This window comes from Urocitellus parryii, chromosome 4 (genome assembly GCF_045843805.1).
Source record: "Urocitellus parryii isolate mUroPar1 chromosome 4, mUroPar1.hap1, whole genome shotgun sequence".
NCBI classification, from domain to species: Eukaryota; Metazoa; Chordata; class Mammalia; order Rodentia; family Sciuridae; genus Urocitellus; species Urocitellus parryii.
Genome location: NC_135534.1, coordinates 206,019,312 through 206,041,008, shown reverse-complemented (window position 1 = coordinate 206,041,008; position 21,697 = coordinate 206,019,312). Strand labels below are relative to the sequence as shown.

General features: G+C 59.9%; 1 protein-coding gene across 1 annotated transcript in view; it reads right to left on the bottom strand.

The window, feature by feature from the left end:
* Positions 1 to 3,078: 3,078 nt before the first annotated feature.
* Hmcn2 (hemicentin 2) overlaps positions 3,079 to 21,697 on the bottom strand; it is a 123,657-nt gene continuing 105,038 nt past the window's right edge. Inside the window, exons 84-98 of the mRNA XM_026386316.2 lie at positions 20,918 to 21,108; positions 19,594 to 19,675; positions 15,491 to 15,760; positions 12,136 to 12,285; positions 10,697 to 10,834; positions 10,478 to 10,599; positions 9,963 to 10,200; positions 8,936 to 8,998; positions 8,695 to 8,811; positions 7,937 to 8,071; positions 6,883 to 7,011; positions 6,235 to 6,555; positions 5,457 to 5,576; positions 4,627 to 4,753; positions 3,079 to 3,775 (exon numbers count right to left, since the gene is read on the bottom strand). Of these exons, the coding sequence (XP_026242101.2) occupies positions 3,430 to 3,775; positions 4,627 to 4,753; positions 5,457 to 5,576; positions 6,235 to 6,555; positions 6,883 to 7,011; positions 7,937 to 8,071; positions 8,695 to 8,811; positions 8,936 to 8,998; positions 9,963 to 10,200; positions 10,478 to 10,599; positions 10,697 to 10,834; positions 12,136 to 12,285; positions 15,491 to 15,760; positions 19,594 to 19,675; positions 20,918 to 21,108 (2,549 nt within the window). The 3' untranslated portion in view covers positions 3,079 to 3,429. The remainder of the gene's footprint in view (positions 3,776 to 4,626; positions 4,754 to 5,456; positions 5,577 to 6,234; positions 6,556 to 6,882; positions 7,012 to 7,936; positions 8,072 to 8,694; positions 8,812 to 8,935; positions 8,999 to 9,962; positions 10,201 to 10,477; positions 10,600 to 10,696; positions 10,835 to 12,135; positions 12,286 to 15,490; positions 15,761 to 19,593; positions 19,676 to 20,917; positions 21,109 to 21,697) is intronic.

Genomic DNA, 21,697 nt, shown 5'->3' with positions numbered 1-21,697 from the left:
TGGAAGGGTAAGATGAACTCAAGCTCATAAGACACAGAGCAGGGACTTAACAAACATTAGTTCACAATCAGGAAGGGCCCGGGTGACCCTGGGGATCCGCCAGCATGAGCGTTGTGGGCCTGCCTTCTCTTGGGCTCAAACTTCCTGGCTCCATGAAATAAGAGCCCAGCAGGCAGCAGGCGGGGGGGGGGGGGGGGGGGAGGCCCAGCAGCCCCCAGGGCTGCGCAAAGAGGGGCCGAGGGAGGTCTTCACAGCAGGCTCCAGACAAACAGGGTTGGGGGCCTGGGAACCCCTCCCCCTCCCCTCCCCCGCCTCTGCTCCACCCAGCCTGGAATCCCAGCAGGGTCTTTGTACAGCTTGGGGCAAACTAAGAACAACTTTCATGTTGTCAGTGCAAAAAATCAAAATCAGATTAAAATAATAGTAGTAGTAATAATAATGAATAAGAAGAAAAAAGAAAAGAAAAAAGAAAACTCCACGACAAGTGAAGATACTTGAATTGTGAGCATTCATTCCAAGAAAGTCCTACGGATGGACGGATGGACGGACGTCACCCACTGTGTGTGTGGCTGCTTTTGTGCCCCAAAGTACAGGCAAGCCGTGGCCAGAGATGGATATCCCGAAAGGCCAAACACGCTGACCACCTGGCCTCCAGGAAGTCGCAGGCACCTGGCCTGAGGGAAACCAGCTTTGAAAGTAGAAGCGCCCTGGGGAGGACCCTGCAAGGGCTCCAAGGCGGGAGTCTGGGGTCCCAGTCTGACCCTTAACCAGTCACCTTTCCTCGAGTGACCTGGGGCTTGTCCCCTCCTGGAGCCGCACCTTCTCCAGCTGTAAAGTAGAAATAGCCGGCTTTCCGGTCGCCAGAGAGGTAATTAGAGGTGGCTGTGTCATGCTGAGGTGGGGGGGAGACACACCTCTCCAAAACCTGGGCAAGAGACAAGTCACCTAGGCAGGGGCTGCAGCCAGCCCAGGAGGAAGAGCAAGGACGGGGGTGGGGGGGGTGGGGGGAGGAGCAGCCCTAGGTCTGGGCTCTGCTCCCTGCGTCTTCCCTGACTCAGACCCTGCCCCAGCACGTGGGAGACCCGCAGGGCCCTTTGCTCCCGCCTTGCCAGCCGCCTTTCTGACCCATCTCTCCCTGCCCGGCCCTCCTTGCTCCGCGGCTGCCCCTCTCACTCAGGGCCCTGCACCCACCGGCTAACCCTCTGTCCAGAACGTCCTGTGGGCAGGGTTCCCTCCTTCACCGTCATCAGGTCTCTGTGCAAATGCCACCTGCTCTGCCCCACTGCCGGGGTGTAAACTGATCAATAAAAGCAGTCATCGTGTAAGTTGTAGGTTATAGATCAGTCAAAAAAAACAGAGATGTAAAGTTTTGATAAGTGAAATAAATAAAGCATGAACTGTCACAGGCAGGCCGGGGACTCCATTTTGCTGCCTTCTGTAAAAACTGTCACAGGAGCTGTTTCTGAGAAACAGAAACAAAAGCTGTCTTCTTATAAAAATTGTTTTCCTGCACTCTGTACCCCCAGAGTGTACCCAACTCAGGGTATGGCGGTGTCGTGGTGCGCCATGCCCTGGGTTTGAGTACATTTATGGGTCTACATGACTTTGAAATAGATGGTCGCCCGTCAGGCTGCAACTCACGGGTGTCTAACACTTGCTGGGACCCGGTTAACTAAGTTGTAAGCTAACTGCTTTATTAGCCTCTGTCACTCGCTTGCTTGCCTGACACTGAGAAAGCCCCTGAGTTATGGTTTTCATCCTAAATTCCCAAGACACAGGCCAGGAAACTGCTGTTCTCCCACAGAGAGTCTCTACGGGTGGGGGACAGTCCCTGGCCAGGTAAATAAAGCTTGCTTCTGTTTGAACTTGGACTTGGAGTGTTTTCTGAGGCGGCTCCCCATGACACCACCAGCCCATCGAGCTGCCCCCTAACATCTACCCACCCTCCCAACTTTACTTTCCTCCCTGGGAACCCCTCCCCAGGTCAGGGGTACACTCACTCTTCATGTCTTCCTTTGCCACCAGAACATGAAGTCAGGGTGCTAGGATCTGATGGCACTGCCAGGAGCCAGTGAATCTTGTGAATGAGTGAATGAATTTAATCAGTTCATTATAATAATTTTAATAATTAAATAATGATCTCATTTATCTGTGGAATTTTTTTGTTTGTTTTTTTGGTTCAACCACTGAGCCCCATCCCCAGATCTATTTTTTGTATTTTATTTAGAGACAGGGTCTCACTTAGTTGCTTAGGGCCTTGCTTTTGCTGAGGCTGGCTTTGAACTTTCAATCCTCCTGCTTCAGCCTCCAAAACTGGGATTATAGGGTGTGCCACTGCACCTGGAAAGCTTTTTTTAGCCACCCAAGGAAAAAGAGCATGTAAGATAAATGTGTTAATTTGCTTGACTATTTCAATCTGTCTCAGGTCCACCATCCTTGTTCTCCTGAACTGCCTGGGGCCGCTAAAATCTTACAAGGCTGCGTGACAATCCGGCTGGAATTGTGTCTGTACTGAAGATGTACAGGTTATCTTCCCCCCCCTCCCCCCCCCATTATTCCCTAAACAATACAGTGTAGCAGCTATTTGCAAATCATTGGCTTGTCTTAGGTGTACAGGTGATCCAGAGAGGATCCAAAGCATATAGGAAGATGCGAATAATTATATGTGAATATTTTGCGGTGGATTTCGGAATTCACCAGGGTCTTGGAACAAACCCCCTGAGGATATTGGGAGACAAATTATATTTTTAAAAATCACGTTGCAAAAAAAAAAAAAATCACGTTGCACACCTTAGATTCAATTTTGCTATTTAAATAATTTTTAAAATAATTTTCTTTTGCTACTATGTGTTGTCATTAATTCTTCTCCCAGCCCTAGGGAAAGGGGAGTCTTACTGCAATATTCATATCTCCTAAAAAATGAGGCCAGAGAGGGGGCAGAGGCCATGCTTCTGTAAGGCACTGGGTCCCCGGGACTCCTACTCCAGTGCTCCACCAAAACGGAAAGGACCAGGGCCCCTCCATCAAAGTAAAATAACTGGACAAAGAAACCAGGTGGGTTAGCAACACTTGCTTTTATATTACACACACTGGGTTCAGGATGACAGTGTGGGGTGTGGATGGGGACAGCCCCCTCCCGGTGTCCCAGGAGGCTTCACGCCCCCTCCCCCGCCCCCAGCCTGTGGCTGTGCTACCTAAGGGCAGCTCGCTGTCCAGGGGTCAAGGCTGTTCGCAGGGCCGCGTTTACCGAAAGTTCCTCTGACGCACGGGGCGGGAGAAGAGGACGTTCCACTTGCCACAGCAGGTGTCACGGACCAGGGCCACCCTGTTCCTCCCGCAGCTTGGCCCGGATGGCGGGGTGGCCCGGCTCCTCCCCACCCCCCGGGGGTCACACCAGCCACCGAGCTGGAACTGATGACCTTCTCCCCTTCAGTAGGGGTAGGGCGACACAGCGATGAGCAGGACGAACACGCTCTGGTGGCGCGGCGCTGCGGCGCGCACGGTGAGCCGGTAGAGGCCCGCGCGGGTGAGCGCGCGGCGGGTGTAGACCGCGCCGTGTCCCGAGCGCAGCGCGCGCAGCGCAAACGGGCTTCGGGGGTCGGGCTCCAGCACGCTGAGCTCCGTGAGGTTGGCGGGGACGCCGGCCTCGGAGAAGGCGGCCAGGCGCGCCACGTCGTGGTGGGCGCGCACGCCCAGGGGCAGCGGCAGCAGCCGGTACTGCAACGTGGAGGGGCCGCCGGCGCTGCAGTCCAGCGAGCAGCGGCGGAAGCAAGTCCTGCGGGCCGCACAGACAGACAGACTGACTCCAGGCTGCCCTCCGAGCGGCCGAATTTCACCCCCAGCCCCCGTTGCTCTGCCCAAGCTGCCCGTCTCCCCGCGCCTCAAATACCTTCCCTAGAAGTGTCCCTGTTAGCCCATTTTAGAGACCATCAAACGGAGGCCCAAAGGGGCCAGAACCATGACCTTTCGCCTCACCGAGGAGTCCTTCAGGGACCAAGTCCCAGGCAGCGCTGCCCGAAGGAGGCAGCGACAAAACTCTGCTGTGCTCTGTGGGAGCGGAAGTGCCCTGAGCTGAGTCACACCTGGGTTTGCAGCTCAGAGACACCGGATCCCACCTTGCTGGACATCCACTTCCACATTTGTAAGGCCCAGGGCAAGTCACCCACCCCAGGGAACCTTTCTGGTTGCAGCAGCTCCTGACCCCAAGGTCCTCATGTCTCTGTGCCACTTCATGAGTGTCTGTGGCCCCAGAGTGGTGAAGGAAGTGTGGTGTGTTCAGTGTCTGCCACCCGGGGTCTGGGGTGTGCCTCTGGCTCATTGTGCATTTGGGGGCCTGGAGCTTGTGTTTGGCGAGTTCCTCTTCCCATCTTGGCCTCTCTGCCCTGAGCTCCCTGCAAGTGGGCCTACCACTCGAGGAGCGCAGGGAATGCAGCATCAAGGCGAGCTGCGCCCTGGCTGGCTGTGCCCGTGGGCACCGTCTGCCCAGGGTTCTGACGGGGTAGCTTCCACTGGCCCTGGGCGACTTTCCTGGGTGGCGTGGTCCACACAGGAGCCCATGTGGAAGCTGCACAAATCCTGGCAGATGACGTGCCCTGTCCCTTCCACCCCAGACAACCCAGCCCTTACCCGGGGCTGGGGCCCTGCCGGTAGGTGGCAGGACAGGGTGTGTCCACACACTGGTAGCTGCCTCGGGTGTTGAAGCACATCTGGCCAGGCCCACACTCGATGCCGCCTTCCTCACACTCGTTGATGTCTGGGTGGGGGAAGTGAAGTGGGGGATGGAAAGATGGAGCAACAGAAGGGCACGGAAAGCCAGAACCAGAGAAGGCGGGAAGTGGGACCTGCTGGGAGGGCAACCCTTGCCTGTCCATAGACAGCCCAGCCCAGAGCCTGGGGACCAGACTTCCTAGTGCATGATGGGGCCATGGAGAGTCTGGGGGAGAGGGGCTGTGCTGGCGTCACCCTCCACCCAGGGCACCGGAGACCACCCCAACCCTTGTCTCCCTCAGTGGATGCCTCACCCTTCCAGAGGACATTCACTGCCCTTGTGTGGAGGGGGACAGGGCAGGCAGGTTTCCCACCCTCCAGGGTGGGGAAACAGCAGGACCCACTCCTGCTTGGGTGCATCAGGGTGACTTGGGAGTTACAGGAGGGCCGCCCATGGCTGCTGTGTCTCTGCTCTTCAGGTTTCACCCCAGCTATCTAAGGGGTGCTCTGTGAGCCCCAGTTCACCAGGGGGTAGAGGCTCAGAGAGGAAAAGAGAGTTGCCCAGGGACACACAGCAGAGCTGAGATTGGCCCTGTAGGCTGCCTTCAGATCCTGCCCGCATGGTCTCTTGAGGCTCTTGGGTGAAGTGGCGGTTGCACCTGGCTGTGGGGGCCTGGCGTGCTCCCCTGAACCCCCGGAGCTTGCCTCCCCGCCCCACCTCACAGGGCTGGAGAGGACGCCTTGCTCACCCTGGCAGTTCTTGCCGCTGGGGAGGAGGCGGTAGCCCGCGGGGCAGAGGCAGCGGTAACTGCCCTGGGTGTTGCGGCAGGCGTGCTGACACAGGGTCCTCACCCGACACTCGTCCAGGTCTGGTCAGGCAGGTGGCAGGATGGGGCGGATGGGGACAGGGGGAGCTGAGTCAGAGGCCAGGTCACCACACCTACCTGCCGGCTCTGGGCAGGTCAGGAGAGTTCCTGCCCGAGGCGCCCACTCCCCACTCTGCCCCAGCCGGCTTTAGGGACTGGAGAAATCTCTGATTGTTGGTAGTGGGGACCTCGCCCTGTCCCCACCAAGGCAGGGGGGTCACCCCCACTACCAACCCTGTGCCCAGGCTGGGTGCCCCAGGAGGCTGCCTCTGCCTTGCCCCTCTCTGCTGCCCAGTGCCAGCCCCAGGGTCCAGGGGTGGCCCTTGCCCACCTCTGTGCCCATCAGACCCCTTCGGGCCTTCACGTCTGCCTGGAGCATTCCCCTTCACTCCTGGGACCCTCGTCCCTGGCCGCTCTGCCCTGGTACCAGCAGGTTTCTCTAGCTGGCCTCCCGAGGACACAGCCTAGGAGGCCCCTCGCCCAGCAGCCCTGCCTGAGACACCTGTGCCTGGCCCCGGGAAGCAGCCCTCTGTCCCCCGCCTGCCTGCCGGCCCGCTCGCAGTGAGTCCTGGGTTTCCACACAGGGTGGTGCCCCACGACCAGCCCAGGAGCCCAGGGCACAGGGGCGTGTCCTTGTGGGGCACTTGGGGCCCAGCCTCACCTGTGCAGACGCCGTTCTGCCTGATGAAGCCAGGCGGGCACCAGGCCCGGTCCACGCTGCTCAGAGCTCCTGGCCCCAGGCGGAGGGAAGCCCAGGTATGGAAGGGGCGGCCAGGGACGGACACCCGGGGCTGTAACCAGGGCGCAGAGGGGCCCGGGTGGCTGATGGTGGTCACATTGTGTGCACTCTGCTCCAGGAGGGTGCAGCCCTTGCCATTGCGGAGGAGGGTGTGGCCCGGCGGGCACAGGCAGCGAAAGCTGCCCTGGAGGTTGTGGCACTGGTAGGGACAGGGCCTGGGCAGCTGCAGACACTCGTTGACATCTGCAGATGGAGGTCAGGCAGAGGCCAAGAGGGCAGCTCAGGGCTCCTGCCTCCAAGCTGCTCAGGCATCACCCTGACTCCAGGGTCCGCAGCCTGGAGCCTCCCCCTCCCCAGCTCTGAGCACCACCCTAGGTCCAGCTTGCCCAGCCCACAGCTCTTGGTGTCTCTCAGGTCCATTCTACCCGCTAGGCCTCTCAGGCTCCCCCTCTGCCAGGGACGCTGGCCTGCAGGGTTGGGTGGGGCCAAGCACAGTCCAGAACTCCCAGCACCACGCCACCAATGCCCACCGTGCCCAGCAAGGCCCAGAGTGGGTGGGCTTCCTCATACCTAGGCAGGGAAGGCCGGGGCCCTGGGTGCGGTACCCCCGGGGGCAGCTGCAGCGGTGCCCGCCTGGGCTGTTCTCACAGAGCTGGCTGTGGTGACATCCGTCCAGCTGCTCCATGCATTCGTCCACATCTGGGCAGGTGTGGTCGGGAGGGGCTTAGCCCAGAGCCCCTCCCCTAGGATCACATCCCCCCACACCTGGGTCACTCCAGTTCCCTTCTCCAAAGCCGTGTCAACAGCTGAAGGCCAGCACCTGCCCCACCCCCCACGAGTCCCACGTTGGAGGTCAGCAGGGATCTGGGTCTGGAGGAAGGAAGGGCCTTAAACGGTGGGCTTTGGAGGCGGAGCCCTGGCGCTGTGAGCTCTGCCCTGTCCAGTCCTGCTGGGCCTCAGTTTCCTCATGTGTAAAGATGGCTGGATAAGCACGTGAGGAGCTTAGCAGCCTGCTGTGTGGAAGAGCTAAAGGACTGGAGAAGAGGGCAGCAGCAGGCAGAAGAGCCCCAAACAGCCCAGCTCTCCAGGCCACAGGGCAGAGCCGCCATGTTTGCCTCCACTGGCTGGCTGGTCTCCCACGAGCCAGGGGGACCCCGATCATGAAACCATAGAATGCTAGAGCAGGAAGGATCCTAGAGGTCACCCCTCAGGGCTAGCACCTAGGTTTGAACCCTAAGGTCAGTGGCCACTTATCCATAGTGGCTGCTGGGGAAGCCGTGTTGGGGATTCAGAGGCTGTCCCTAGCAGGACATGGTCCATGGGGGATAGGGAGGGGCAGCAGAGATGGTGTGTTTGCCCTCCCTACTGGACTTCCTCGACCAACAGGTGAGGGACCCAAGGCCCAGAACGGATGAGACACTTGACAAAGGACACTGAGCTGCCAGGAGCAGGGCTGGGCCAGGACTCAGTCCCGGGACCTCTCACGCTTTCTCCCAGCCTCATGCGCTCCTTCCTGGCGCCCTGAAGCCCAGCCTTCCAGGGACATGCAGCCCCCCATCAGTGTACCCTGGCAGTCTCTGGGTTCTTGGGGACATTACCAGGCTCCACCCAGTGGCCCCCTCACCTTCACAGCTGGCTCCATCAGCAGCCACCCGGAAGCCCGGCCCACAGTCGGGGAGGCAGTGGTAGGACCCCAGCAGGTTCACGCAGCGCTGACCCTCTGGGCAGAGGTGGGCATCCCACGCACACTCGTCCACGTCTGGGGGCAGGCCAGGCAGACAGCTGCAGGAGCACATGCCCACCCTCCCCGCCCTCCCCGCCACAGGGCCCTGGCCTAGCCCACCCAAGAGCCCCTGGCAGGACAGCCCCAGCCCTCCTGCCACCTCTTTCCGTCATCCCCACAGATACAGAGTCCTAAAGGCCCTGGCCGGCAGCAGCTGATCCAGGGCTGCGCACAGGGCCCTCTGGGGCACCTGGTTGGAGCCTGGCTGAGACCTGGCAGCATGGGGCCCCACTGGTGGGACTGGAGGGTACAGACTGTGGTCAGCATCAGGACATTCGGGGTCAGACTGTCGCTCTGCAGCTTTGTCAGGTGACAGGTAAACGGGCCACTGGTGTCAGCCCCCTTGGCCACGCCAATGGATCAGAACTGATGTGGGGACAGTGGCCGAGCCTGTGTCTGGGCCATGAGCACGTGGTGGCTGCCGGTGTGCCCCTGGGGGTCCCCATCACCCTGACACCCAAGACCACATGTTGTCCTCAGAGGGACCTGGTGGGGCAGGACGCTGGAGACCTCAGGCTGGCATCAGGCACTCAGGAGCAGGCCATGCCTGGGGTAGGTGCCCCTGGTCAGGGCCCTCCTGCACACCGGGGCCCACTCACCTCTGCAGGTCCTGTCATCCCAGGCCAGGGTGAAGCCTGACGGGCAGGCGCAGGAGAAGCGGCCAGGTGTGTTGAGGCAGGAGTGGGAGCAGGGGCCGCCCAGGCACTCGTCCCTGTCTGGTGGGGAGAGAGCTGGTGGTCTGTCTCACGGGCCCTCCGGCCAGCTGGCCCAGAGAGACGGTGCATCCCAGGAGAAAGGCCTGCTCTGGCCATGCGGGGGGGGGGGGGGCAGGTTGCTCACCCACACAAAACTCTCCCTGGGTGTCCAGCTCAAAGCCCTCGGGGCAGCCAACTTCATTCTCCTCTGTAAGACAAAGGGGATGACCCTAAGGATATGAGGGTGCCCATTCCCAGCTGCCTTGGCCACGGCCCTGGCTCCCAGGTCCCTCCTGGGGCTGGCCCAGGCCATGCCCCCTAGCTGGCGACCAGCCCTGTCCTGAGCCAGACAGCTCCTTCCTTGCCTCACGTCCAGGCCTGTCCCAGGCTGTGGCTGTGGGACGTGCCCTATCCTGTACGTGTGCCCAGGGGCTTCCTAGGGGGCCGGGCAGTGAGTCAGGAGACCCAGGAGAAACCATCAAAGAAAAGTAGGAAGCAGGAGCTCAGGGCGAAGCCGCTCAGCAGCTCTGTGCAGGGGGGTGCGGGGGTCCGCAGGGCTCCCCAGGGAGGCAGGACGAAGGCAGGGTGGGGCCGCTGGGCCTGGAGATGGGTGGAGATCTGGCTGCCTGTGAGAAGGGGCTGGGGAGGGGGTGCAGCCAGCCCCTGGAGCTGCAGCTGGGAGGCGGGCCAAGCCAGGCCCACGGCCCACGGCGCAGATGGGAACAGGCTGGGGAGACCCAGAGCCAGGCAGGGTGCAGAGCGGATCTGAGCCGGGTCTGCCTAGCCCCAGCAATGCCCTCCTCCCACAGTCCCTTTTGGGGCCTCTAGTGACAGCACAGGGATCTCTGGCATCCCCTGGTTGAGACTATAGGGGGTCTCCTGCGGGTCTCGGGGTTCCCACAGTGGCTCCTAGCCCCGCTCACTAGCGGGGCCTGTGGGACAGGCACCCTTGGGAGAAGAGGGAGGAGAATGTGGCTTGAATGTCAGCCTGGGGGGCTGGGCCTCCACTCTGGGGCACAGAGAAGGGTGTTGGAGGTCTGGCCTGAAGAGCCCTGTCCCTGTTGGCGGGGGAGGGACGGTCAGGTGGAGCCTTATCTCTGGCAGTGGTCAGAGTGCAGTAGCCAGGTGCCTCTGGCAGGTCTTAGCTGGGGGATGGGGGTGGGGGGCCTCACCCGTCTGCAGGGCTGTGGTCAGCTGGAAGTGCAGGGCCTCTGCCTCGGGGTCAAAGGCTGAGCTGATAGCGGAGGCCCGCAGGTGCTGCACCAGCTGGGGCTGGGGGCCCCGCGCTGCGTCGTACTGGATGGTGTGGTTGCAGCGCAGGAGCGCAGGGAGGCTGTCCTGGAGGAAGCGCTGTGTGGAGCCCACGAAGAGCTGCCCGGGCCCTGTCTGCACATAGTGCTCCTGGAAGTCCTGGAGGGGGAGAGGAGGCCTGGGGCTGAAACTCAGGGGCTGGGGTGGGGGCAAGAGCCTGGCCAGCCTCTGGTCTCCCTCCACAGCCAGGCAGCCGGGGGCCCTTTGGTGGCCTTGTTTATGGAATGGGGAGCAGGACCTGCTCTCCTACCCAAGCCCAAGGCAGGCCCCCTCCGGCCCTTGCTGCTGAGGTGTCAGGGGGAATGGGCCTGGCTGCCTGGCCACGGTGGGGAGCGCGACACGCCATTCTCTCCCCCATCCCAGGCCCCGGCCCCACCTGCATCTGAAGATCTGCATCAGCCAGGCTGTCGGGCACCATGCCATGGACCACCACATCGAGGAGCAGGAGTCCGTTCGGATCCAGGCCCCGAGCCACCTGGGTCATTGTGAGCAGCTCCCCTGCAGTGCACCCCACCCCACCCAGAGTCACCTCAGGAGTCCTGGGTTGGCTTCAGCCGCCCACCCCCCCCCGCCCACCTGAGGAGGCCCCGCTCACCTGTAGCAAACTCCACATGAGACTCTTGCCGGAAGCTGCCACCGGTCAGGGAGTGGCCGTTCAGGGCTTCGCCGCTCTCTCCAGCCAAGGCCCAGTAGATGGGGGCAATGGTGACCACCAGCACCCGCATCAGAGGCCCTGGACAGGGCAGGGTGCAGAGCCAGGTTAGGGCTGGGCCCTCAGGGTGGCCATCTCCTGTTCTACCCCGTCCCCTGGCTCCCCACTGTCCCCAGGAGAGCTCAGTCCTTCCCCTCCCTGTCCCTCTCCAGGTATTTAACCAGAACCTGGGAAACAGCAAGAGAAAACATATTTCATGAAGTCGTTTTAAAAACTAATAAGTTTATAGAAAGAAACGTTCAACTCAGTCCAGCATACACAGATGAGGGTCATCTGAACCCGAGCTCGACAGGCTGCCATGACATGTTTGCTGGCTGAGTTAAACATCAGCCAAGTTTCCAAACTTGCAGACGCTTTCCAGAGGAGCCCAGGAGAGGAAGGATTGTTCCAGACCACCGACTTTGAAAAAAGAGGCAAAAATTGCCCTGGACCTGGAGTCTCAGACCTTCACGTGATGCCTGGCCCTCTTGGGGCAGGGTGAAGCCGCACACTGGGCCAGGGACACCACCAGGACCCAGTTTGCTTGGGGTCAGGGACAGTGGCGCTCTGTGAGGTCAACAGGAGGAAGTTGGGTTCCTGTGCGTGAGCTGAACCTTTCAACCTCTCTGTGCCTGTCTCCTGGGCAGAGCCTGGCTCACTAGGCCTGGGATCAAGGTTTCCTCGGGGCTCCTGCAGCTGGAATAAGCAGCCACAGCTGGACACATCTGAGTGACCCTGGCCCAAGCCCCCTGCCCACGCTGCTCCCACGGCTAGCACAGGTGCCATCAGCACCGCCCTTTCCCTGCCTTGACCCCAGAGGAGGCTCGGAGGCAAGGTGGTGGGGGGACAAGACGGCGAGGTCCCTTGGGACCAGGTCTGTTCCTCTGCTCGGGACACACTGTTTTAGGGATCTTGGTGCCGGGGGACACCCCTGGGTCCTCTGGGTTTTCTAGCTGATGTGACTCTCACATTCCCTGCCTTCGTCCCTGCCAGCCTGCTCCCTAAGTCATTTCTGTCACGTTCACTTTTCTGTCAGCCTCGGACTTGACAGTGGAGGCCCCGCAGAGCAGGCAGCTTGGGCCTCTCCCTGAGCTCTGCAGCCACATCCCTGGCCTCAGGTCTCTGGGGTCAGGGCGGGTGTTCTGGGTGGTGGGGGCCGAGGGCCGGAGAGGATGCTCCTGCTCTGGGGCTTGGCTCTGCTGGTGGGCAGCCAGCTCTCCTCTGGGAATCGGGGCCTGAGCGAGCCTGGGGCCCGCCTTCCTCCTGGTCCTGCAGGAGCCACAGGGTCCCTGGCAGGCTGGAGCGGTGGGCCTAGAGGCAGCGCCACTCTGGCTTCTACTCACCCACATTTGCCGGGACGTGGCTGATGCTGCTCTGGATGGTGGTGACCCCGGAACGCGCCTCCTGCTGCACACTGGTGTTGAGAGCAGCCACGCCAAATTCCTGGCCGTTGATCACCCCAACCATGCTGCCCCGGCTCCCCTGGGGGTCCTCTGTGAAGAAAAAGAGCAGGAGTGAGACCCTCCCCTCCCCTGCCCCTGTACACACAGGGACTGCTTCAGACCCAGTTCATGAGGGAGTAAATTGAGGCTCAGAGAGGTGAAGTAACTTGCCCAAGGACACAGAGCTAAGGAGTAATGGACTCAACACAGGGGATCGTGGCTCTAAAGGAGAAGTGAAGTGTGAGGAGGGTCTCTCAGCTGGGGTGAAATCCGGCAAGTGAGGCCCCCAAGCCACACCAAGTTATCTGAACATGAGGATGCTGGCCTATAGACATGCAAGAGACCCTGGTCTCTAAACCACCAGGACCCGTGATGGCAGGAGCTGGGGGCAGGGCAGCAGGCCAGGGCTCAGTGCCACCACCTGAAGACCCCCCTTCCCATCCGTGACCCTGGTCCTGCAGCTGGCCTGCCTGCGGTGGCTGGTTTCCTAATGAGCAGAGGCCCTCAGCACTAATCAGACAGATGAGAGCTGCCAGTGCCGGGAGTGTCCTCCGACCAGGGGCCAGCTGTCTCCTTGGGCATGTGGCCTTCCGGCCAGGAGTCAGCCTGCCTCCGCGCTCACCAGCTCCCAGGGGGACTCGAACAACACATTGCCCATGATCTGTCAAAAAATAACATAGAGCACTCTTGGCCAGGACCCTAAGTGGGTGACTCAGGGCTGGCTGAGCTGGATTCCAGGAAAGAGCGCCGCTTCCTGCAGCCTCTGTGGGGCTGGGGGCGGCTCAACGCCCGTCTGGGAGGTTTCTCCCCAACATAGTATCTGCTGTCTGCGGTGGAGGCCTTTTAATAAGGGGACATCGAAGGAACCAGGAGCTGCTGTGAGAAGGCTGGAGTGTGACCCGGTGGCCTTGAAAGGGACAGGAGCTCAGAGCCCAGGAGTGGCAAGCCACTATTGACTTTCTCAGACCTGGGGTCTCAGTGGCCTCTCGTCCCCCACAAGGCCAGGGCTGGGACCCTCTGGCTGACAGGGAAGGGCATTGAAGCCGGCAGGGACAGCGACAGGCTGACAGTCAGGGGCCCTGAGAACTTGAGACTCCCCAGAAGGCAGAGCCCCCAAAGGAACGTGTCCTGCAGAAACGGAGCGCACCAAGGAGCGGTTCCAGGAGGGGACACTGGAGAAAGGCACTGTGCATATCTACAAAACCACCTGAAGTCATCATGAAAACACCCACAGGCAGTGCTGGGGGCCTGGCCAGAGGTGGCCTGTGACCCACGGGGTGTCACCCAAGACAGAGTAAGAAAAGGGCAGGTTGTAGAGACCACCGTGAACCCAACATCCTCCATCAAAAGAAAAAAACGGGAATGAATACACCCCAGGCCATCCCCTAGGCTATTTTTGGAAATTGAATCATGAGATAATCACTTTCACCCCTTCTTAGGTTTCTGTATTACCTGGCCTTTCTGCAATTAGCATACATAAAGGAAAATAGTTATTTCTATTGAAAACATAAGGAGCCCGTCATGGGTTGGATGCCACCCCCAGCCACCCCCATCCTCACGTAGAAGCCCTGACCCTCAGGACCTCAGAATGTGACCTTCTCTAGAGCCTGGGTCTTTACAGAGGTCATGGGGTGTGCCCTAATCCCATACCATGGTGTCCTTACAAAAAGGGGAGATTAGAGCCAGACGCACAGGGACATGCCAGGTGACAATGAAAACAGACACCGGTGAGGCCTTTACTAGGCAGAGTGGCTAGCAGACCCCTAAACCCTGGGGCACGGCCCAGGGCAGATTCTCGCTCCCAGCCCTTGGAAGGAGTAGGCCCTGCCTACACTGACCTTGGACTTGGAGCCCCCAGACCTGCCAGGCAGGAAGTGCCTGTGGCTGTAACTCCCAGTTTGTACTTGGGTTTGCCAGCTCTAGGGAGCCAGCAGGGGCCAGGTGCCAGGTGGGTGGGGGGAGAGCTGGGACCAAGCTCTGAGGTAGAGGGAGGCTCCTGCAGACCCAAAGCCCCCCCAAGACAGCACCCCTGACTGGGCACCAGAGAGCCTTGACCATTCAGAGCTGCATCTGTTGGCCCCCTGCCCCTGCTCAGAGGTGGTGAGGGCATCAGAGGCCAGAGGGGTCCTAACTAGGACAGTGGCTTCCAAGTGGCAAAGTGTCGATGAGTGGAAGGTGCTGCCTGGAGAAGGGGTCTGTGGGCAGGTTCCCATACTGCGTGGGCGACAGATCCGTGGCGCCTGCCGCGGGAGGAGGAGGAGACACAGAGTCGGAAACACTCCTCTGCGGTGTTGGGGGTCCAGGCACAGACCATTCAGAATGCCCGTGACCTGGTGCAGGTCTGCCCATTGTTCTGCAGTCTCTCAGGACAGCTCTTTTCTCAGTTTTAAGGCTCCGTGTGGCCCCAGGAAGAGGGGAGCTGGGGACTCCAAGGTGGCAGGACTTAGTGACACGGGTAAGCTCCGTCCTTTCTGACCTCCTACCACGGCAGGCAGTGTCAGGAGTTGGGGACCAGCACTAATAGTCACCCACAGCCAGCCCCAAGGGCAACATGGACACTGGTGATTCACTCTGCCCAGATGACCCATGTCCACACCAGATGACGAGGAACAGCCCAGGTGCCCTGTCCAAGTTGAGTGGTGTCATGGTTGGATGCCAGGTGTCCCCCAAGGCTCATGCGAGACAATGCCAGAAGGTTCAGAGGAGCAATGATCAGGTTGTGACAGTCTTAACCCCATCAGCGAGCGAGCCCCGATGGGATTAACGAGTGGTGACTGAGGTGGGCACGTGTGGCTGGAGGGGCTGGTCCTTGGGGGCATGCCTTGGGGTATATGTATTTGGGGAGCTGAGCCTGGTCTCTGATTCCTGGTCATGTGAGCTGCTCCCCTCCTGCCACTCTCTTCTGCCGTGACCTTCTGCCCTACTCCAGCCCTTAGGAAAGGAGCTGGCTGTCTATGGACTGAGACCTCTGACTCCATTCCTTCCCCCTCTACAATTGTTCCTGTCGGGTCTTTGAGTCACAGCAGTGGACAAGCTGACTAAAACCGAGTGGCAAACACTCGGCTCCTCTGAGTGACTCGGTTTCCCTGGATGGAAATGGGCAGGGGACCCCACAAGGCAGGAGACCCCCAGGCGCTCCCTGCTGGTTCAGTCCGAGGCTGTGACTAGGCAGGGAGGAGAGGGCACCCTGGCACAAACCCCGCTGTGCAGGGACCACGTCTCTGTCCACAGAGGCCTGGGCAGGGACGCCCCATACCTCTCACTGCCAGGAACGCCCGGGCTGTGGCAGAGCCCAGGAGATTGTGGGCGACACACTCATAGGCTCCGGCGTCCTCAGCCTCCGCACGCTCCACCCACAGGCTCCCATCTGGCAGGGTCCGCAGCCGCCGGCTGGTCCGCAAAGGTCGACCTGCCTGCAGCCACTTGACGGTGGGCCTGGGCTCCCCGGTGGCCTGGCACCGCAGCACCACATCCTCCCCGGATCTCACTGTCACGTCCTGGGGCTCCACCTGGAACACTGGGGCACCTGTGGGAGGTCCAGGTGGCTTTTAGGAATTTTAATTGTTTCTTAAACACATATTCACTTAGACACATTAGGACACAGGAAAGGCAGGAAGGAAAGGAATAACCGTCACACTCAGGTACCACGCCTGCGTGTTTCCTTCTAGGTACGGCTCCCTAATAGAAAATACGGTCACATGCTGCCTAGTGACACTAGTGACATTTTGCTCAAGGATGGGCTGCGTGTGCCATTTGGTCCCATAAGATGACACTGCCTGGGGTGTCAGAGCTGCCTCTGTCTGGGGAAGTATGCCAGCAACGTTCCCATGACAACGGGACTCCTGACCACCCACTTCTTAGGACGTGTCCACGTGACGCACAACTACGTGATTACAACGTGCCTGCTTCTACGTTTTACTCCACGTGGACCCCATACCTCCCCATGCCACTGAATGTTCATTTTACTCTACGTGGTCCACCGTCTTGACCTACTGTGACTTGCTAAACTGACCCTCACCCAGGACCCTTAGATTGTTCCAGTGTTAAATGACACTCTCCAGAACTGCCTGGCTTAGGACCCATGGGAGGCAGAACCTGGGCTCTGCCTCTCTCCCCAGGTCACTGCCCGACCCTCAGTTCTCTCATCTGAAAGGGAATGTTTAACTGTGGCCTGCCCCACAGCGGGAAGGACACAGCGATGAGAACAGTCACTCCACGGGGACCACAGGAAGAGCCCCAGGTGCTCCGCTCAGGAGAAGGCTGTCACTCGGCACTTGAGATGCGGCTCCTGCTCATTCCCACCCACTTCTGCTCTGCTCTGGGGTGCTGGCACCTGCCTGGACCTGGACCTCCCACTGAGCTACTCCCCAGCCTCCGATTTCATTCAAGTTAAATGTCAAGCACAAGCAAGAGCAGGGCCTCCAGCCAGGGCTGAGTGAACTTCGGCAAGCCTGCTCCCCCCCCAAGCCATGTAAACCTCGACGGAACTGCTCCAGGGACCACAGGGCTCCAGAACTCAGCAGTCACCCCAGTCGGGACTCATTTTCCTATCCAGGGCTTCCAGGGCTTTGCTAAGAGCAGCGGAAGCGCTGCGGCCTTCCTGCCTGGGACTGTGTCCCACCAGTGGTCGTCACTGCACAAGCAGGAGCTTTTGCCTCCCCAGGGGCGAGGAGCGTGGCGAGGGTGGAAGCAGCTACCGTGAAGGAGAGGAGCAGGCAGGCGGCCCTCCGCCAGCCCTGGTGCGGGGCCAGAGAAGCTGCCAGAGACGGCAGGAGGAGCTGGAGCCGGGCGGGGGCAGCCAGGGCTCCGCAGGCCCCCGGGACATGTGAGCTGAGGAGGCCCAGGACCCCGGGACCCCTCCTCCAGGTGTTTCCAGCGTTTCCACAGCGGCTCTGGGTTCTATGACCCCGACTTTGACGTCCTGCCCTGGGCTGCTCACTGGGAGTCTGGCTGTCTTTCTCATTCAGCTGAGGTTTTCCTGGTGCTGGTTTGACCAGGGATTTCCAAGGGCCAGCTAGGAGCTGGCGGGGCCTGGCCTGCTGTCTCCATCCTGCCCGGCCCCTCCGCCCGCACTGCCTACCCTCCAGGGAACTGGGAGGGCCGTGGCTGGCTGGGCAGCTGGGGCTCAGCACCAGGCCTCCTGGGGAGGGGGCGGCACCTCTCAGCACTCCCCTGCCTCCCCTGACGGGGGGGGGGGGGGGGGGCTTCCCCGCTTCTTGCTCACTGTGCCCTTCTTTCCCTGGTCCTCTGGCAGGAGAGGGCGGGCTTCTGAGGGGAGCCTGTGGTGTCCTCAGCTCAGCCCAGGGGACAGAGGGAACCTGCCACCACCTAGCTCCTCAGGTCCCAGACCAGGGGTCCTGCTTCCTTTCCTCGCCTCACCCCTGGAGCCGTCTTCTGTGTGAAGGCTTCGGGCCGTCCTGAGCAGGGGGGATGCGGGCTGTCCATCCCATCTGGAACCAGGAACTCTGCCCTGGGACGCTCCCCATGCTGGACAGAAAAGGGGCTCCCCCACTTGCTGAAGCCCTGAGGCCCCCCGCTGCACACGTTCCACCCCGAACGAGAGCGGGGGGACGTCCATTCTGCCCCTCGCTCAACTGTACCAAGGGGCTGAGCAACGACGAGATGAGACAGTGCAGAGAACCAAAGGCCATGTCGCTAGCCCTGAAGGACACGCAGGGGACACAGGCAGAAAGTCCCAGGAGTAGACCGAAACTTGACGAGAACCAAGAACCAAGCCAGGTGGCAGGTGCCAAAGCAAGACAGGAAATCAATCGTGTTTCCAGATATTAGCAGTGGAAAATTAAAAAGTCAAACTGAGAAACAACTCCATCCATCCTAGAGTCCCAGCACTCGGAGGCTGAGGCAGGAGAATTACAAATCCAAGGCCGACCTCAGCAACTTAGTGAGACCCTGTCTCAAAGTTTAAAAAAAAAAGGGGGGGGGCTGGGGATGTAATTCAGTGGTAGAGCAGCCCCCTGGGTTCTCAGTACCTGCCCCCCAAAATCTAAAATGATAAAACACTTAGTAATCAATTAAACAAAAGAAATATACCAAAAACTATCAAGTATCCCTCAGAGGAATTAAAGATCTGCATCAATTGGATTCCATATGTAGGAAAAAAAGAAAGGAATTTAGACCCTGAGCTGACGTAAAAACACATAAAATGGATCACAGAGCTAAGGTGTGAGAAGAGACTATGAAAATTATAGAAGAAAATAGAACCTTAGGTTAGGCAAAATATATGATCCCCAAAATGTGAAATCAATTAATCTGAACTTCATCAAATTTTAACACTTTTGTTTTTCAAAAGCACCATTAAGAAATGACAAAGACAAGCCAGGGCGTTGGCCACACCTGTAATCCCAGCCACTCTGGAGGTTGGGACAGGAGGATCGTGAGATCAAGGCCAGCCTCAGCAACTTGGCAAGACCCTATCTCAAAATAAAAAAAATAAAAAGGGCTGGGGATGTGGCTCAGTGATAGTGCACCCATGGGTTCAATCCCTGGCACCAAAACCAAACAAACACAAAATTTAAAAAATCAACAAAAAAACCATAAAAGTCACCATCTTAACCTTGGAAAGTGTACAGTTGGGGGTAGTTAAATGCGTTACATTGTTGCAAAACTGACCTAAGAATTTTCCATCTTTTAGACGGCAATCCTGTACCCATCAGACACCAGTACCCTTCTACCTTCTGTCTGAACCCGGCTGCTCTAGGGACTCATGGGAGCAGAATCCTGTAGTGTTTTCTTTTGTGACCGGCTCCGAGGTTCACCCTCATAGGTCGGCGGGTCCAATTTCCCTTTTTAAGGCTTTTTATTCCCGGGGAGGAATGGGTGGACTTTCTGTATGTCAATTGTACCTTGGTAAAGCTCTTAAAAATAAAACAGGTAAAGCTCAGGACAGTGGTGAGCAGGTGGAGGCGGTGACTCCAGGGTGGTGCCAGGCCCGGAAGCTGACACTGCGGGGGGCTCACCAACAGACTCACTGAAGGGACACTGAGGACCCAGGGTGCACTCGGCTCCGCAGACGTGTCTGTCTTCAGTAAGACATTTCCACAAAACCCCAGAGGCACCCCTTCAGGGGTCGTTTTCAGGCTACGTCACACCCTGTAGCTCTAGGCACTTGGCAAACGTCGGGGCTGTGGTTCCAGCTCAGTGTGGACACGGGCTGCCCCAGGCCTGGTGTTGGGTCCCTGGGGACTCACTAGTGGACAGGGCGTCTCCCCCTGTGCTGGGGAGACACTCCCAGGACTTCACCTGTGTTCCCCAGCCACAGCTACCCCTGAGCACCCACGTCCCATGTCCCCATCTGCTGGGAGAAGGGCCAGGGGCAGGGAGAGGGACCTGGAGACTCACTCTGAAGCACGAGGGTCACCACTCTCTTCACGGTGCCCATCTCGTTTTCGGCCAGGCACTGGTACTGTCCCGCGTCGTCTGGCTGCAGGTGGCAAGGAGGGACAGCCATGCTCAGGAGGGACAAGGAGCAGCTGGGCACAGAGGGACAACTGGGCCGCGACCCCTCTGACCAGAAAGGTGCTTAGAGGAATCGGACAGGGCCGCCAGGGCATGAAAAAGGTCCTGAGGGACTTGTTGAGGGTTGTTCAGAGGGTCCACCACGGGGGGCGGTGACCAAGGGCAGGGGCTCCATCTGCAGGAGAAAGCACGCCTAGACCTGCCTCTCCAGGCCGTCTACACTGCAGCACCATGCTCCACTGTGCCGTGTCGGGACCTTTGAAGAAGAGGGTTCCCGGGGGAAGGTGATTGGGAAACACCCAGCTAGATGTCTGTGACCCAGGATTCCCCCTGCATTCCTGGCCAGTGTGCACTGCGTGTCTTCCAGAGGGCGGAGGGCTGGCAGCTGCCCCCCACCTAGGTGGCCGGGGAGACCTGACTCACAGGAGACCCTGACCACACACCTGTGATGCAGGAAGCGTGGCCTTGCCACCAGAGGGGGGCAGCCTGTGGCTCTGTCCACACCAGAGGACGACACCCAGGACGCCCAGGGACAGGGTGGCACAAAGCAAAGAGTGTAGGTTTGAAGGCCAGTCGGATCTGTGACCAAACCCCGGCCTTGCTGCTCACCTGTGGCACCCGATCCCTGGGACATTCCCTGTCCCTGGCGCCTCAGTTTCCCCATCTCTAAAGCGGGGAGAGACCCCTTGGGCTGTTACAGGCACTGAGGTGAAAGGAAGGGTCCTGGTGGGCTCCCTGGGCACAGGGGCCACTGCTACTGCTGCTGGGGTCCCTGGCCCATCACAATGGGGACACAGAGACAGCTCCCAGTGGGCAGGTCCAAGACCCGAACGAGAACTTGAGACTTGTGGGTTTTAGCAAATCCCTGGACTTGGAGCACAGGGTGGAAGGCGAGCGGGGGCTGCCCCTGTGTTCAAGCCTTTGGAGACTGGGCAAAGACTCAGGGGACCGGGGCAGAGTCCCGCCGCAGCCCATCCCACATACCTGGCAGGGTGTCCGCCTGAGTTCTCACCACTAACTGGGGGGGGGGGTCAGGCTCGGGAGAGGGTGGGGGACTGGAGCACAGAACTTCCATGGGGAGAAGCCCCCTGGGCTGAGGGAGGACCCCTGGGGAACAGGCGTGCAGAGGGCCACGAGCCTGCAGCACCCTCCGGTACAAGCACAAGGGTGTCCCTGCTGGCTTTGCCAAGTGCCGGCCCCGCCTTGCCTCTGTCCTTGGGATGGTCAGCGAACCATTCTGCAGCCAGTGGCGGGCACGGCTGCGGGGCAGCGGAAGGCCATCTTTGGTCCAGTGGATGTCTGGTGCTGGGTCTCCATGGACCACACAATCCAGCCGGATGCTGCCCCCTACAGGCTCCACCAGGTAGGAGAAGGCCTCTCCTTGTAGGACCGGAGCCTCTGCAGGGGGTGACACCAGTGAGTGGTCAGGAGGGAGGCTCCCTGAGGGTCAACCTCCCAGAAACCCACCCACAGGCCTGCCAGCCCCGCCTCCAGGGCTCCAGGGCTCCTGATGGCCCCGGCTCTGTAGAGTCAACGGGTTGGGAGGGCAAAAAGCTTCCCTGTCCTGGGTCACATCACATAGCCATGCCAGGGCCACCAGGAACTGTGCTGAGAAGAATCTGAAGCTCAGTGGGGATTGTGCTGTGGTGGACTAGTGATGCCTGAGACAGGCACAGGCAGGGACACAGCACAAGCCCAGGGTGCCAGCCATGGAGGGCCTGCCAGGCACTTTGGCAAACCAGAGCTATAGGAAAACAAGAAGGCGCACAGCAAGGCCAAGAGAGCGGGTGTGGGCAGTGGGCAGAGGGCACCAGACCCCAGGTTCCATCCCCAGCACCACGGTGGGGAGTGGGGGGGAGGGGGGGGAGGGAGCACAGCAACTCCTAGAGTCGAGCAAGTCTCAGAATGCTGCTGGGCACTCAGCGGCCTTCCATCCTGGTCCCTGACACGGAACCTACTCTAAAACCTGCAGAGGTGCCCTGGTGCC